This window comes from Electrona antarctica (genome assembly GCF_951216825.1).
Source record: "Electrona antarctica genome assembly, chromosome: 11".
Taxonomy (NCBI): Eukaryota; Metazoa; Chordata; class Actinopteri; order Myctophiformes; family Myctophidae; genus Electrona; species Electrona antarctica.
In genome coordinates this window covers 5,616,077-5,631,616 of record NC_136792.1, presented here as the reverse complement: position 1 = coordinate 5,631,616, position 15,540 = coordinate 5,616,077, and the positions used below count along the sequence as shown (strand labels likewise).

The 15,540-nt window shown below is 40.6% G+C and overlaps 1 protein-coding gene across 1 annotated transcript; it reads left to right on the top strand.

The window, feature by feature from the left end:
* Positions 1-5,871: 5,871 nt before the first annotated feature.
* Positions 5,872-12,966, top strand: LOC306932882 (intestinal mucin-like protein; the record flags this gene model as incomplete). Its single annotated transcript, XM_079514858.1, has 15 exons — positions 5,872-5,980; positions 6,283-6,472; positions 6,583-6,758; positions 6,883-6,955; positions 7,843-7,958; positions 8,196-8,227; positions 8,397-8,568; positions 8,817-8,921; positions 9,056-9,096; positions 9,243-9,368; positions 9,843-9,941; positions 10,076-10,198; positions 10,615-10,654; positions 10,843-11,042; positions 12,946-12,966. The coding sequence occupies 15 exons, from the start codon at positions 5,872-5,874 to the stop codon at positions 12,964-12,966; spliced, it is 1,623 nt and encodes a 540-aa protein (XP_079370984.1).
* Positions 12,967-15,540: the final 2,574 nt, after the last annotated feature.

Sequence of the window (15,540 nt, the reverse complement as noted above, 5' to 3'; positions counted from 1 at the left end):
AGGTAGCATGTCACACACATGCACGCACGCACGCACGCATGCATGCACGCACGTACATACGTATGTATGTGTTTTTTGTGTAGTAATTAGTGAATGATTCTATAATTCAAATGATTCTACCAAAACACCATATTTGTCAACTTGAACAAAATGTTGCAGAATTATTATAATGCCCCTAATATAATTATGCAACAAAATATTTAAGTTAATTTAGGTTATCGAGGGCAGTGTTGTGGTCATACATCATCAAAAGGATGAGATCTGCATTTAAAACCCCAAGCTGAGGTCTAACTTTAATCGTGTTACTACTAGTTCATACTAGTTAATAACATATCTATGTGTATTTCTTGCTGTATTCACTAGCAAATCATAATTGCAATAATTAAATGTCTTCTCTGGAAAAAGGTGGATCCCAAAAACTATTATGAAGCGTGTGTGAAGGACTCCTGTGCCTGTAACTCTGGGGGTGACTGTGAGTGTTTCTGCACAGCGGTGGCAGCTTACGCTGCTGCCTGTAACATAGCTGGAGTGTGCGTGAGGTGGAGAACTCCCAAAGTCTGCCGTGAGTCTTTGTCCTTCTAACAAATGAAACACATAAAGCATCTGTCATTGTCATTCTGTTGTATTGTGATACACTGACCCTAACAGAGAGGGTGTTTGCTGTTGTCTTGTCTCTGTCCTACACAGCTCTGTTCTGTGATTATTACAACCCATCTGGAGAATGTGAATGGAACTACGAACCCTGTGGTAAACCATGTATGAAGACATGCACAAATCCTTCAGGATTATGCACCAATCCGATACCAGCTCTGGAAGGTATGATGTATACATTTATGGAAAACAGAGGATGTACGATAACATAAAACTAAATGCCAGAGGAGAATTCAAGCATAGCAAGCAGAAAAGTAGTTAAAAGCAAATGTTAATACAAATGAGGACAATAAGTAGAAGTCCTGTTTCACGGCTCAAGTTTGTTACAGTAGTTACTGATATGGTAAATGATCAGGGTTAATGTCATAAATATAACAAAATGTCAGAGATCCGGATGTGCAATGTTAACTCATATCCATTCTGTATTGTTCTATGGTCTCCACGGAATAATGTCAACATAGGGTGCTACCCACGATGCCCTCCGGAACGGCCTTATCTGGAAGAATCTACTATGAAATGTGTGCAGACGAAGCAGTGTGGCTGTTATGTTGATGGGAAGCATTATAAGGAAGGAGAGGACATTCCTTCAGACACTCCTTCAGTCCAGAACTGCCACACATGGTATTTATGTAGATGTAATTCTGTAGAAAGACTCAATTAACTACACATACAGTGAGAGATCGGTGGAATGTCTATTGTGTGCCAAAACTCCCCAAATGGAAATAAATCAACCAAAGTGAGGGATTCAAATTCATATAATATGTGCAGATTCTATGCATAAAATCCAATGTATGAAATTGGGATACATGTATTTTCATTCCTCAGCCGACTCTGTGCTCCATACATTAGGCAAAAGAGCTGAGAACATGAAAACCCGAAATGTGTTTAATTATTCAAATCTCCAAATTAATACAAAAGAACAAATTAAATATAATTGAAACTGTCCACTGCTACGGTAAATGTTCTAAAACAATAACACTCCACTTGACATGTGTGCTTTAAAAGAGAAGAGTATTATGAATACAATTGGTTATCGTATGAATGTGATTCAATATTCATGAACTAAACTTCTCTTAATCTCTATGTTTGAAGTTCTTGTGAATCCACAAAAGCGATCTGCACCTATGATGTCAAGGGTAACTATTAATCTGATATATTTATAATGTAATATTGTGACTTTAAACATATTTACTATAAACATGTATCAATAACGTGTGTGTGTGTGTGTGTGTGTGTGTGTGTGTGTGTGTGTGTGTGTGTGTGTGTGTGTGTGTGTGTGTGTGTGTGTGTGTGTGTGTGTGTGTGTTGTTTCTATTCCAGCCTGCTATTGTTTGTACAAGGGGAATAAATATGAATATGGAGCAACAATCTACGACACACATGATGGAGATGATACTTGTATCACTGCAACCTGCGGAAAGAATGGAAACATTACAAGGGTCATGAAGCCATGTGCTACAAGTACTACAACTACACCAACAACTACATCTGCCCCAACTAATACACCCTTTATCTTTAGTACCACCACTATTCAAGCTACTACTACTAAGCCAACCACAACCACAGAAAAACCTCCAACAGAAAAACCTACAACAGGAAAACCTACAACTACGACAATCACAGAAAAACCTCCCACAGAAAAACCTACAACTACCACAATCACAGAAAAACCTACAACAGAGAAACCTCCCACAGAAAAACCTACAACTACCACAATCACAGAAAAACCTCCAACAGAAACAACTACCACAATCACAGAAAAGCCTCCAACAGAAACAACTACCACAGGAAAACCTACAACCACAATCACAGAAAAGCCTCCAACAGAAACAACTACCACAGGAAAACCTACAACTACCACAATCACAGAAAAGCCTCCAACAGAAACAACTACCACAGGAAAACCTACAACTACCACAATCACAGAAAAACCTCCAACAGAAACAACTACCACAATCACAAAAAAGCCTCCAACAGAAACAACTACCACAGGAAAACCTACAACTACCACAATCACAGAAAAGCCTCCAACAGAAACAACTACCACAGGAAAACCTACAACTACCACAATCACAGAAAAACCTCCAACAGAAACAACTACCACAATCACAGAAAAACCTCCAACAGAAACAACTACCACAATCACAGAAAAGCCTCCAACAGAAACAACTACCACAGGAAAACCTACAACTACCACAATCACAGAAAAACCTCCAACAGAAACAACTACCACAATCACAGAAAAACCTCCAACAGAAACAACTACCACAATCACAGAAAAACCTCCAACAGAAACAACTACCACAATCACAGAAAAGCCTCCAACAGAAACAACTACCACAGGAAAACCTACAACTACCACAATCACAGAAAAACCTCCAACAGAAACAACTACCACAATCACAGAAAAGCCTCCAACAGAAACAACTACCACAGGAAAACCTACAACTACCACAATCACAGAAAAACCTCCAACAGAAACAACTACCACAATCACAGAAAAGCCTCCAACAGAAACAACTACCACAGGAAAACCTACAACTACCACAATCACAGAAAAACCTCCAACAGAAACAACTACCACAATCACAGAAAAGCCTCCAACAGAAACAACTACCACAGGAAAACCTACAACTACCACAATCACAGAAAAACCTCCAACAGAAACAACTACCACAATCACAGAAAAACCTCCAACAGAAACAACTACCACAATCACAGAAAAGCCTCCAACAGAAACAACTACCACAGGAAAACCTACAACTACCACAATCACAGAAAAACCTCCAACAGAAACAACTACCACAATCACAGAAAAGCCTCCAACAGAAACAACTACCACAGGAAAACCTACAACTACCACAATCACAGAAAAACCTCCAACAGAAACAACTACCACAATCACAGAAAAGCCTCCAACAGAAACAACTACCACAGGAAAACCTACAACTACCACAATCACAGAAAAACCTCCAACAGAAACAACTACCACAATCACAGAAAAGCCTCCAACAGAAACAACTACCACAGGAAAACCTACAACTACCACAATCACAGAAAAACCTCCAACAGAAACAACTACCACAATCACAGAAAAACCTCCAAAAGAAACAACTACCACCATCACAGAAAAGCCTCCAACAGAAACAACTACCACAGGAAAACCTACAACTACCACAATCACTGAAAAACCTCCAACAGAAACAACTACCACAATCACAGAAAAGCCTCCAACAGAAACAACTACCACAGGAAAACCTACAACTACCACAATCACCGAAAAACCTCCAACAGAAACAACTACCACAATCACAGAAAAGCCTCCAACAGAAACAACTACCACAGGAAAACCTACAACTACCGCAATCACAGAAAAACCTCCAACAGAAACAACTACCACAATCACAGAAAAACCTCCAACAGAAACAACTACCACAATCACAGAAAAGCCTCCAACAGAAACAACTACCACAGGAAAACCTACAACTACCACAATCACAGAAAAACCTCCAACAGAAACAACTACCACAATCACAGAAAAACCTCCAACAGAAACAACTACCACAATCACAGAAAAACCTCCAACAGAAACAACTACCACAATCACAGAAAAGCCTCCAACAGAAAAAACTACCACAGGAAAACCTACAACTACCACAATCACAGAAAAACCTCCAACAGAAACAACTACCACAATCACAGAAAAACCTCCAACAGAAACAACTACCACAATCACAGAAAAACCTCCAACAGAAACAACTACCACAGGAAAACCTACAACTACCACAATCACAGAAAAACCTCCAACAGAAACAACTACCACAATCACAGAAAAGCCTCCAACAGAAACAACTACCACAGGAAAACCTCCAACTACCACAATCACAGAAAAACCTCCAACAGAAACAACTACCACAATCACAGAAAAGCCTCCAACAGAAACAACTACAACTACCACAACCACAGTAAAACCCCCAACAGAAAAACCTCCAACAGGAAAACCTACAACTACCACACCAACAGAAATACCCGTAATCACAGAAAAACCAAGTACCACAGTTAAACCGACCACAGAAAGAGTGAGAACATGTAAATGCAATTACAAGAACCAGGAATTTGTACGTAAAAATGTTCCCGTAGCGATTGGCACCCATGGATTTATTTCACATATCTTTTAAATCAGCATAGTGTAAGAATTAATGTTTTTTCCTTCTCCCATAATAGGAGCTATTATCTATAATGCAACTGATGGTGATGGATGGTGTTACTTTGCCGTCTGTGATCCCTATGCGTGTACGGGTAACATTACAAAACACAGTAGACCATGCCAGTCTACAACCACAACCACAACAAAGATCACCACTCCTGTAGTAACCACTCCATCTGTGGATTGTTATTACCTAGAGCCACCATTAAAGGTATTCAAGCACGTTCATGCAAATGTGGAACAAAAACAATACTAGAGTTGAATGAACACCATTCATTTAGTACTGATTTTGTGGTTTTGAATGTTTTTCTTTACCCTCTTTGATTAGAATGGACAAACGAGGGAATCAGGCTGTAAAATAGAAGAATGTTCATCTGGAAAAGTAATTACAGCATTTAAGACATGTATAGATAAACCAAAACCCACATGTTCAAATGGACGTCCACCAGTCAAGGTCTATGATGATGATGATGGCTGTTGTTTTCACCATGAATGTCAATGTAAGTTCATATCAATACTAGATTTTATCCTAAATCTACCAAGAAACGATATGTTCTGCTTCAATGTGACCTTTAATGCTTTATGTTATTATCCATCCAGGTGTCTGCGATGGCTGGGGAGATCGTCATCATATTACATTTGATGGACAATCTTACAACTTCCAAGAAAATTGCACATATGTTTTATTTAAAGAAATCGTTACAAAATACAATCTGACTGTTCTTATTCAAAATGAGAATTGTTATGAAAATGTTACATGTGACCGCTCCTTGATCGTACGCTACAAACTGCATGAAATTATTCTCACACAAAAGAGTGGAGAGGCGACTGAGAACAAGGTAAATAATATCACGGGGAACTGCTCTAAATACTTGTGGAATTACTCTAAATAGACAATGAACTACTACATTTCAATCTAATTAACTTTTTCCCCCCAGGTAATTGTCAATGGCAAGCGTGTAATCCCAACCTTCTCTAATGATGACCTCATCATAACAAGTACTGGAATTGAGATGCTGGTGAAAATCCCAGATATTGAAGGCGTTGTGAAGTTCAAAGGACTTCGGTATAGCATCAGACTGCCAAACTCCCGTTTCCACAACAACACAGAGGGACAGTGTGGTGAGATACCGCTTGAATTACATTTGCGTTGAGGAACAGTGAGGGGGTCATGTCATGTGATAAATGTTATATTACTGGTAAACACATAAACATCTGTTCTCTCTGTGTTTCCCTCTCTCCACATGAACTGTCCTGACAGGCACATGTGACAACGACAAAACCAATGATTGCAGATTACCCGATGGTCAGATCATTACTGACTGTACTGAAATGGCCTATAAATGGCATGTCAGAGATAACATCACTGCCAATGCGACAAATACTTATTGTGAAAAGCCACCTCCTACAACCCCAACCCCCAGCACCACCCTACCGCCCCAATCGACCCCTGCTGGCACAACGCAACAATCGACCCCAGGGCGCACAGGCCCAACACAACAATCGACCACAGGCCAAACGCAACAATCGACCACTGCAGGTCAAACACAATCGACCACTGCAGGCACCACACGTTTCGGCACCACTGAACGCCCAATTGAATGCGTGGGCGAAGTCTGTAAAGTCATCATGGGCCCGTAAGAAGGAATCAATCATCATGCTAAATCGTATCTGTGTAATGTAAGTCACACACTAACACAAGTGTACTTTATTTGCACATGCAGGGTTTTTAAGGACTGCCACGAAGTAATTTCACCAACACCATTCCATGACGCCTGTCAGGATGATTGTTCCAAGCAATTGATCGTGAAGACCTGCAGTAGTTTGGAGGCATACGCTGAAGAATGTGCAGAAAACAACATCTGTCTTGACTGGAGGCATCTTACATTTGGAATGTGTGGTATGAAGGTTTTGTTTGTTTGTGTCTCATAAAGTCACAATACATGTACAGAGTTAATAATAATATTCAGACTAACTGTCTACATGTATCAGCTTGATTCTTAATCTGCTTCTTCTTGTTTCAGAATCTAAATGCCCCAAGGGCCAGATCTACAAGGCGTGTGGTCCAACCTCTTCACAAGCAACATGTAATGGAAGGTACCTGCTGTAGTCATTCTTTTAAGATTAATTTCTTTAGCATTTTGAAGGCAAACATACAGGGATGACATGCAGTAACGCACCTTGGGTTTGGATTTGAACGGGGTTCAGTGTTATGAAGCACTATAGCTACCGGTATATGAGCTCCTAACCTCGCGTCACCAGGCTTTCCACCTCGGAGGAAAGCCTGGTCTGTGTTACAAAATTGCCGTGTGAACCGGTCTGGAGCGGATTATCTCGCTACTGCGTAATTTATTTATTGAGTTATACCAGTAGAACTGGCACTTTGGAATGGGGGGTCAGATCAACATATCCGCCTGGGTGACAGCAGACTGCTGGGCGAGCGCTGGCACTTTGGCATGGGGGGTCAGATCAACATATGGAATGAATTTTGTACTGGCCATATATGGAGCGTCTCTTGAGTCTACAGGGTTTGATGAGGTCAGATCAACATATGGAATGTGAGCACATGACGTAGAGATACTGTGTAATGATTTGCGGGATTTTTCGAAATCTGGAGGAGTAGTAGCAAAACATGTGTTATACAAAGGTCGGCCTCCTGTTGGCGCTATAACAGGCCGTTCAGGAAAATAAGGTTCATGTGTGTGCAAAGTTTGGCATGGATCGGGCCAACGGTGCCAGAGATCAGCTGGTAACGGACGGACGGACGGACGGACGGACGGACTGAGTGCAAAACATACTCTCCCCATACCTTCGGCCTGGTGGAGACAATAATGCAGAGACCCAAGGGGGATAGCACCCTATAGTGGCAGATGTCAGACTTGGTGATATTACATTAGTAGTTTTTATTTTCTGCTGTACACAACATTAAGTGATCTCCTGATGTTAGTATCATCTTTCTGTCATGTATTTCTTCTTCTTCTTAGATACAATGAAAAGAATGTGGCGAACAAGACACAAATTTCTGCGTCTCGGGAAGGATGTTTCTGCCCTGAAGGGACTGTCTTGTTCAGTTCAAAGTCGAATGCCTGTGTTTCCAGCTGTAAGTCCAAATATTTACAAAATAGGATATGTTCTTGAAATTATTATTATTATTATTGCGCAGTTAACTATTGAATGTACGCCTAAGGGCGAGAAGCGCCTTACTGGTTATTATTATTATTACCCTTATTATCATTATTATTATCATTATTATTATTATTATTATTATTATTATTATTATTATTATTATTAGTGTTGTTTTCTCAATGAGATTAATCTAACCTTTGTATTCTATCAGGTTGTACCGGTCCGGACGGCAATCCTAAAGAGGTAGATGTTACGTGATTTTTACCTCTGTTTAAATATTTCTGCCATTGTTTAATAGTTTAGTAGTAATAGTGGACAGACAGACAGACAGACAGACAGACAGTAATGGTGTATGATGACAGCCTAGGTTTTGTTAGATCTTCTGTTGGTACTAACATTGTTTCTGATCAAGGTGGGTGACACATGGAGGAGTGATTGTAAGCAGTGTACTTGTGATGAAACCTCAATGAGTGTTGAGTGTGAGCCAGTGGCTTGTGCAACCCAACCATCTCCTCCTAGATGTGACAAAGATGGAGAGGTGCTGGTCAACGAAACCAAAGACTGCTGTCCAGTATCAAAATGTGGTGAGTTGTTTGTATGACAACATAAAAGAATAGAATTAAATTAGACAATCCTTTCCAGAGTCGTAGTGTTAATGTAACCCACAGAGTATACAATACTAAAGTCACAGTATTACCAAATATAAATCTTTATTTGCTCGAAATAACAAATTTGAATTCTATAAAAGCCCACATGATGAAAATATTCCTGATGTGCTACAATGTTCTACTTTGATGGTAATCATATATACGTGATCTTCCTTCACCCACAGAGTGTGATAAAACAAAGTGTTCAAATCGCACACAAAAGTGTGCAACAGGGTTTGAAATGACCGTAGAAGACTTACCCGACAAATGTTGTGACTCATTTACATGTAGTAAGTTATTTGATTGATTCTGTATTCTGATTCTGTATTTTTATTTTCATTGATATTGACTTTGATGATGATTATGTCAGGAATGTGAGTGTTTGAATTCATTTGAAATATACAACATTATGCTTCTTCTCCAGAACCCAAAAAGGTTTGTGTCTACAATGACACTGAATACAAGGTAAGCCGTGATGTCGATTTGTGAACATTCCTAATCAAACATTTGCAATACAAACAAGCTACAGACAATGCTCATTGGAATAACTGTATTTTGATACATTTAAATATCTGTCGGACAAAGGTAATGAGCTTTCCATTCTGTCACAGACAGGTGTATCCATCCCATCCCAAGACATTTGCAAGAAATGCAATTGTAGTGAAAAAACGGATAACATCACATCTCTGAATGTTATCGAGTGTGAACCTATAAAATGTGACACCAACTGTTCCCAGGTAAATGTGCATGACATTAATAACCTTCTGCTCAGTATTGGAATGGGATTTTCTATTCATTTTTCAAATCACAATTTTTTTAATCAAAAAAGCAATCTTTAATTGCTTTTGCTTTTATCAAGGCTATAAATCACACCTATTTCACACATAACTATGCACTGAATCTCTGTATCTTAGCTATCATCTGTATGTGATCATGTGCAGAATTGGTCATGTCAGACTGCTTGTGAAACCATATTTATTCTTACAATAATGCATGGTGTTGTTTGGAACTGTATCAACTGTTAACAGCTTAAACAACCATAAAATGACAGGATCAATATCATTTAATTTGAATATTGTTGATGATGTCATCAGCAATACATGCTGTCAGGAGATACAACAGATATATTAAGTATATTAAAAGGCATCACATTCATCTTCTTAATAATTGCATTGATTGTTGATCCCCAAAATATGCTGTTTTTCAAACAGGGCTTCAAGTATGAAAATGTGACAGGACAATGTTGTGGAACGTGCAAAAAGACCAGCTGCATTGTTCTTCTACCAGACAACACATCTTATGTTATTGAGGTGAGTTCAATAGAAAACCATTTGAAAACACTTAGTTTTACTAGTTTCCAACAGGTTGTTGTTGGAAATGTGTTTTATGTTCCATCAAACCATATCATGTCTTTTAAAATGTAATTAATTGCATCCTCTCACAGCCTTCACAAACCTGGTCTCCACCAAACGACAACTGTACAAAGTATGAATGCGTCGCAGACCAACTCACAGTCCTTGAACAGAAAACTGAATGTGCTGAATATGATCCCAGCAACTGCCTTCCAGTGAGTAGCATATATCTGGATACTAGCTTCATAACAACTGCCTTCCAGTGAGTAGCCTATATCTGGATACTAGCTTCATAACAACTGCCTTCCAGTGAGTAGCCTATATCTGGATACTAGCTTCATAACAACTGCCTTCCAGTGAGTACCCTATATCTGGATACTAGCTTCATAACAACTGCCTTCCAGTGAGTAGCCTATATCTGGATACTAGCTTCATAACGTTTTATAAGAAAGGAATTTTGTATTTGTGAACGCTCAGGCTTTTCAGGAACATTGATCTTTCATCTGCAAGATTGAAGTGAAACGTGACGTTAGTCTTCATTGCTTGCAGTAGTAAGAAGCTGTAGTCAGTAACCAATAGTAACATTGCGTTTTATCTGATGATTTCAATTTGTATACAATTTGTATTACAGGGGACAGAAAAATGGGACAAGAAAGGCTGTTGCAAAACATGTAAGAATTCATTAACATTTGTTATGCTGTTTTTTTAACTGGTGTTTCCATTAATTTATAGTAGGCTAAAATGTTTCTAATAACTGTGGCTTTGTAATGTGTATGCATAGACTTGTAAATGTAAGAGACTGTTATCAGTTATTGTATTCTTTCTCTTTGATAAATATTACCTTGTATGTGCAAACCAGGTACCAAGCGTCACAACTGTGTACATACGAACGAAACAACCATCGTGGAGGTTAAAAAGGAACGACCTACAAGTCGACCCAGCAGTTCCAGTGAAACTCAAACTGTCACTGTTCCTACAAGTCAGTTCATCGGTTCCAAAAAAACTACAACTGTGGCTGTACCTACAACTCGGGTCATCGAAGGAACTAAAACTGTCCGTGTACCGACAGCTCAGTCCGTAGGTCCTGAAGGAACTAAAACTGCCGCTGTAACTACAGCTCAGCCCATCGGTCCTGAAGGAACTAAAACTGTCTCTGTACCTACAGCTCAGTCCGTAGGTCCCGAAGGAACTAAAACTGCCGCTGTAACTACAGCTGAGCCCATCGGACCCGGAGGAACTAAAACTGTCCCTATACCGACTGCTCAGTCCGTAGGTCCCGAAGGAACTAAAACTGCCGCTGTAACTCCAGGTCAGCCCATCGGTCCCGGAGGAACTAAAACTGTCTCTGTACCGACAGCTCAGCCCATCGGTCCCGAAGGAACTAAAACTGCCGCTGTAACTACAGCTGAGCCCATCGGTCCCGAAGGAACTAAAACTGTCTCTGTACCGACAGCTCAGTCCGTAGGTCCCGAAGGAACTAAAACTGCCGCTGTAACTACAGCTCAGCCCATTGGTCCTGAAGGAACTAAAACTGTCTCTGTACCTACAGCTCAGTCCGTAGGTCCCGAAGGAACTAAAACTGCCGCTGTAACTACAGCTGAGCCCATCGGTCCCGGAGGAACTAAAACTGTCCCTATACCGACTGCTCAGTCCGTAGGTCCCGAAGGAACTAAAACTGCCGCTGTAACTACAGCTGAGCCCATCGGTCCCGAAGGAACTAAAACTGTCTCTGTACCGACAGCTCAGTCCGTAGGTCCCGAAGGAACTAAAACTGCTGCTGTAACTACAGCTCAGCCCATCGGTCCCGAAGGAACTAAAACTGTCTCTGTACCTACAGCTCAGTCCGTAGGTCCCGAAGGAACTAAAACTGCCGCTGTAACTACAGCTGAACCCATCGGTCCCGAAGGAACTAAAACTGTCCCTGTACCGACAGCTCAGTCCGTAGGTCCCGAAGGAACTAAAACTGCCGCTGTAACTACAGCTGAGCCCATCGGTCCCGGAGGAACTAAAACTGTCCCTATACCGACTGCTCAGTCCGTAGGTCCCGAAGGAACTAAAACTGCCGCTGTAACTCCAGGTCAGCCAATCGGTCCCGGAGGAACTAAAACTGTCTCTGTACCGACAGCTCAGCCCATCGGTCCCGAAGGAACTAAAACTGCCGCTGTAACTACACCTGAGCCCATCGGTCCCGAAGGAACTAAAACTGTATCTGTACCGACAGCTCAGTCCGTAGGTCCCGAAGGAACTAAAACTGCCGCTGTAACTACAGCTCAGCCCATCGGTCCCGGAGGAACTAAAACTGTCTCTGTACCTACAGCTCAGTCCGTAGGTCCCGAAGGAACTAAAACTGCCGCTGTAACTACAGCTGAACCCATCGGTCCCGAAGGAACTAAAACTGTCTCTGTACCGACAGCTCAGTCCGTAGGTCCCGAAGGAACTAAAACTGCCGCTGTAACTACAGCTGAACCCATCGGTCCCGAAGGAACTAAAACTGTCTCTGTACCGACAGCTCAGTCCGTAGGTCCCGAAGGAACTAAAACTGCCGCTGTAACTCCAGGTCAGCCCATCGGTCCCGGAGGAACTAAAACTGTCTCTGTACAGACAGCTCAGCCCATCGGTCCCGAAGGAACTAAAACTGCCGCTGTAACTACAGCTGAGCCCATCGGTCCCGAAGGAACTAAAACTGTCTCTGTACCGACAGCTCAGTCCGTAGGTCCCGAAGGAACTAAAACTGCCGCTGTAACTACAGCTGAACCCATCGGTCCCGAAGGAACTAAAACTGTCTCTGTACCGACAGCTCAGTCCATAGGTCCCGAAGGAACTAAAACTGCCGCTGTAACTCCAGGTCAGCCCATCGGTCCCGGAGGAACTAAAACTGTCTCTGTACCGACAACTCAGTCCGTAGGTCCCGAAGGAACTAAAACTGCCGCTGTAACTACATCTGAGCCCATCGGTCCCGAAGGAACTAAAACTGTCCCTGTAGTTGTACAGACAGCTCAGACCATAGGTCCCAAAGGAGCTAAAACTGCCGCTGTAACTACAGCTGAGCCCGTTGGTCTCGAAGGAACTAAAACTGTCCCTGCACCTACAACTCAGTCTGTCGCATCCGAAAAAACTGGAGCTGTCACTATCACAAGGCCGCTCATTGGTTTCAACAGCACACAAGCTGTCACTGAACCTACAGGTCGGTTCAGCGCTTCCACTGAAACTAAAACTGTACCAGTTGGTCCTGAAACTCAAATTGTTGAATGCAGATCAACAGTTCCAGTTGAAATGACATCCTGCGGTGGTAGCTGTCCGACATACTCAATGTAAGATTTCCATCTATTCTATAGGATTTGGGATTGGGGTTTCATGGGAGGGATTTAGGCTATCACCAAATACATACATTATTTGAAATTCTTCTCAAGACAACATTGTCTGCATTTTCCCCTTTGCAAAATATGCCAACAAATGAAACCATGTCTACAATATTTGTTATTGATTCATACAATCACCAAATTCCTCTTTCATTTAACATGCGATAGTAGTTTGAAAACTTGACAGGAAAGGACATCCCCAATAGAACTGCCCATCAACAATTCATAATACTCCTCAGTCTGTCCTTCCTTCATAGAATACATTTGAATTGATGTAAACAGACTTCTGATAGATATCCCCTAGTAACTAAATCTGGTGCAAAGCATCTCTCCTGAGGATCCCTGCATGACAAAAATGAGCATATGCACAAACACATAACTTAACCTAACATTTACAGCACTTATTTTTCCATTATATACACTAGACAGAGCAGGTTATACATTTGAGTGAGCAGTGGGACAATTTGTGTGCTTTTACTTGCTTTTACGTGTGTGTACGGATATGCTCCTAAAAGCATGTTTGACACAGTTATGTATTTGTTATATTATTTATTTAATTAAGAAGGTACTTTCTACAATACATATTATATTAGTAATTGAAGTCCAATATTTGTATTTGTTGATTAACGGCTTCATTTCCAGCAACTCTACCACTAACACTGTTCTTCTCCTCTCTCTAAAGGTATTCAACAAAGACAAATGGCTTAATGCACAAATGCACCTGTTGTCAGGAGATGGCCACCAGCACGAAGGAAGTAGAGTTGAAATGTGCTGATGGCACGACAGAGATGTACTCTTACACTGTCATTGAAAAGTGTGGTTGTCGTGACCTCAAGTGTGAGGATTTAATTTCGGGCTAGGATAAACTTGTTTGCTCTGAAATGTAGCCTGGACTTTTCACAAAGCCATGACAACATGGGACAGTGATTTGTTATTCCAGTCAATATGTCTACCTGTCAATTGAAACAACCAAAACCATCAACCATCAACAGTCGGAAACAATGTCATCATGATGTAGACGGGTCCCAATTCATTATCAATTATTATCTTCATTGATCTAAAACAGATCATTTTACATTATATCCTCATTTGTATTGTAACTAATCTTATATCTTTAATTATTTGATTGATTTGAACAGTTATTTGTCAATCTGAAGCAATCAATTAAAATTCTCAAGCATGTCTGGACGTTTTATTTGTGGTTCTTGGCTTATAACTGTGGGTCTAATTAGATGTGGAAATAGGCCTAAAATGAATGAATGGTTATTTGTCCATGTCTTATTGAAACACATTAATAATTGAAATACATTTGAATTGATAATGTATTAATTATTATCTTATAATGCATTACAACTCACTATAAATGGTTTTTCCATTTGTGCTTTAAGTAAAGGGGAAAAGTATCATTATAATGCATCATCACAAAACACAACAAATACGGTAAATACAAAGATCCCTATTGCAGAACAAAACGTAGTAGCAAGGTAAACCTATAGTTATGACATCAGCACAAATCACAGGCAACATAACAGAATGACAACAGTTACAGAGTGGATGTTACAAATATGTTACACCAGTAATACGCCTTAAAGGTGATAAACCCACTGCTAGGGTTGAGAACTTTGGCACGAAATACAGAAATGCAACAGTCTAAGTAAGTGAAAACCATATGAATTCAAATAGGTTTAAATGCACTTTGTCACAAAATTCAGAAATGCAACAGTGTAAGTACAAGTTAAAAAAGCAACAGTATAAGAGCAGCAGGAGGATCCCACTAGCCGTGGCGACTAGCACTTTGACAGCTCATCCATCGTAGCTTGTTTACTACTGAAACAGACTTCCTGTGCAGAAACTTCCTCATCAAAATAAGAGCCACTTGTAATGATGTAAACATTAGTTTTATTTCTAAGTGTACTTACAGGACGTTAACATCTCATTTGAGTTCCTGTTCCTGTTCCTGTTCCTAATATATGTAAACGACATGACTTCAGCTTGTGACTGCAACTTGTTCCTGTTCGCAGATGACTCAGCACTGCTGGTCTCGGACAGGGACAAACTGCAGGTTGAAAATGCCCTCAGCTCTGAACTCGGTAGAATCTGCACCTGGCTCGCTGATAACAAACTATCTTTACACCTGGGAAAAACTGAATCCATTCTCTTTGGCTCTAATAGTAATCTCAGCAAGGCAAATGGCTTCT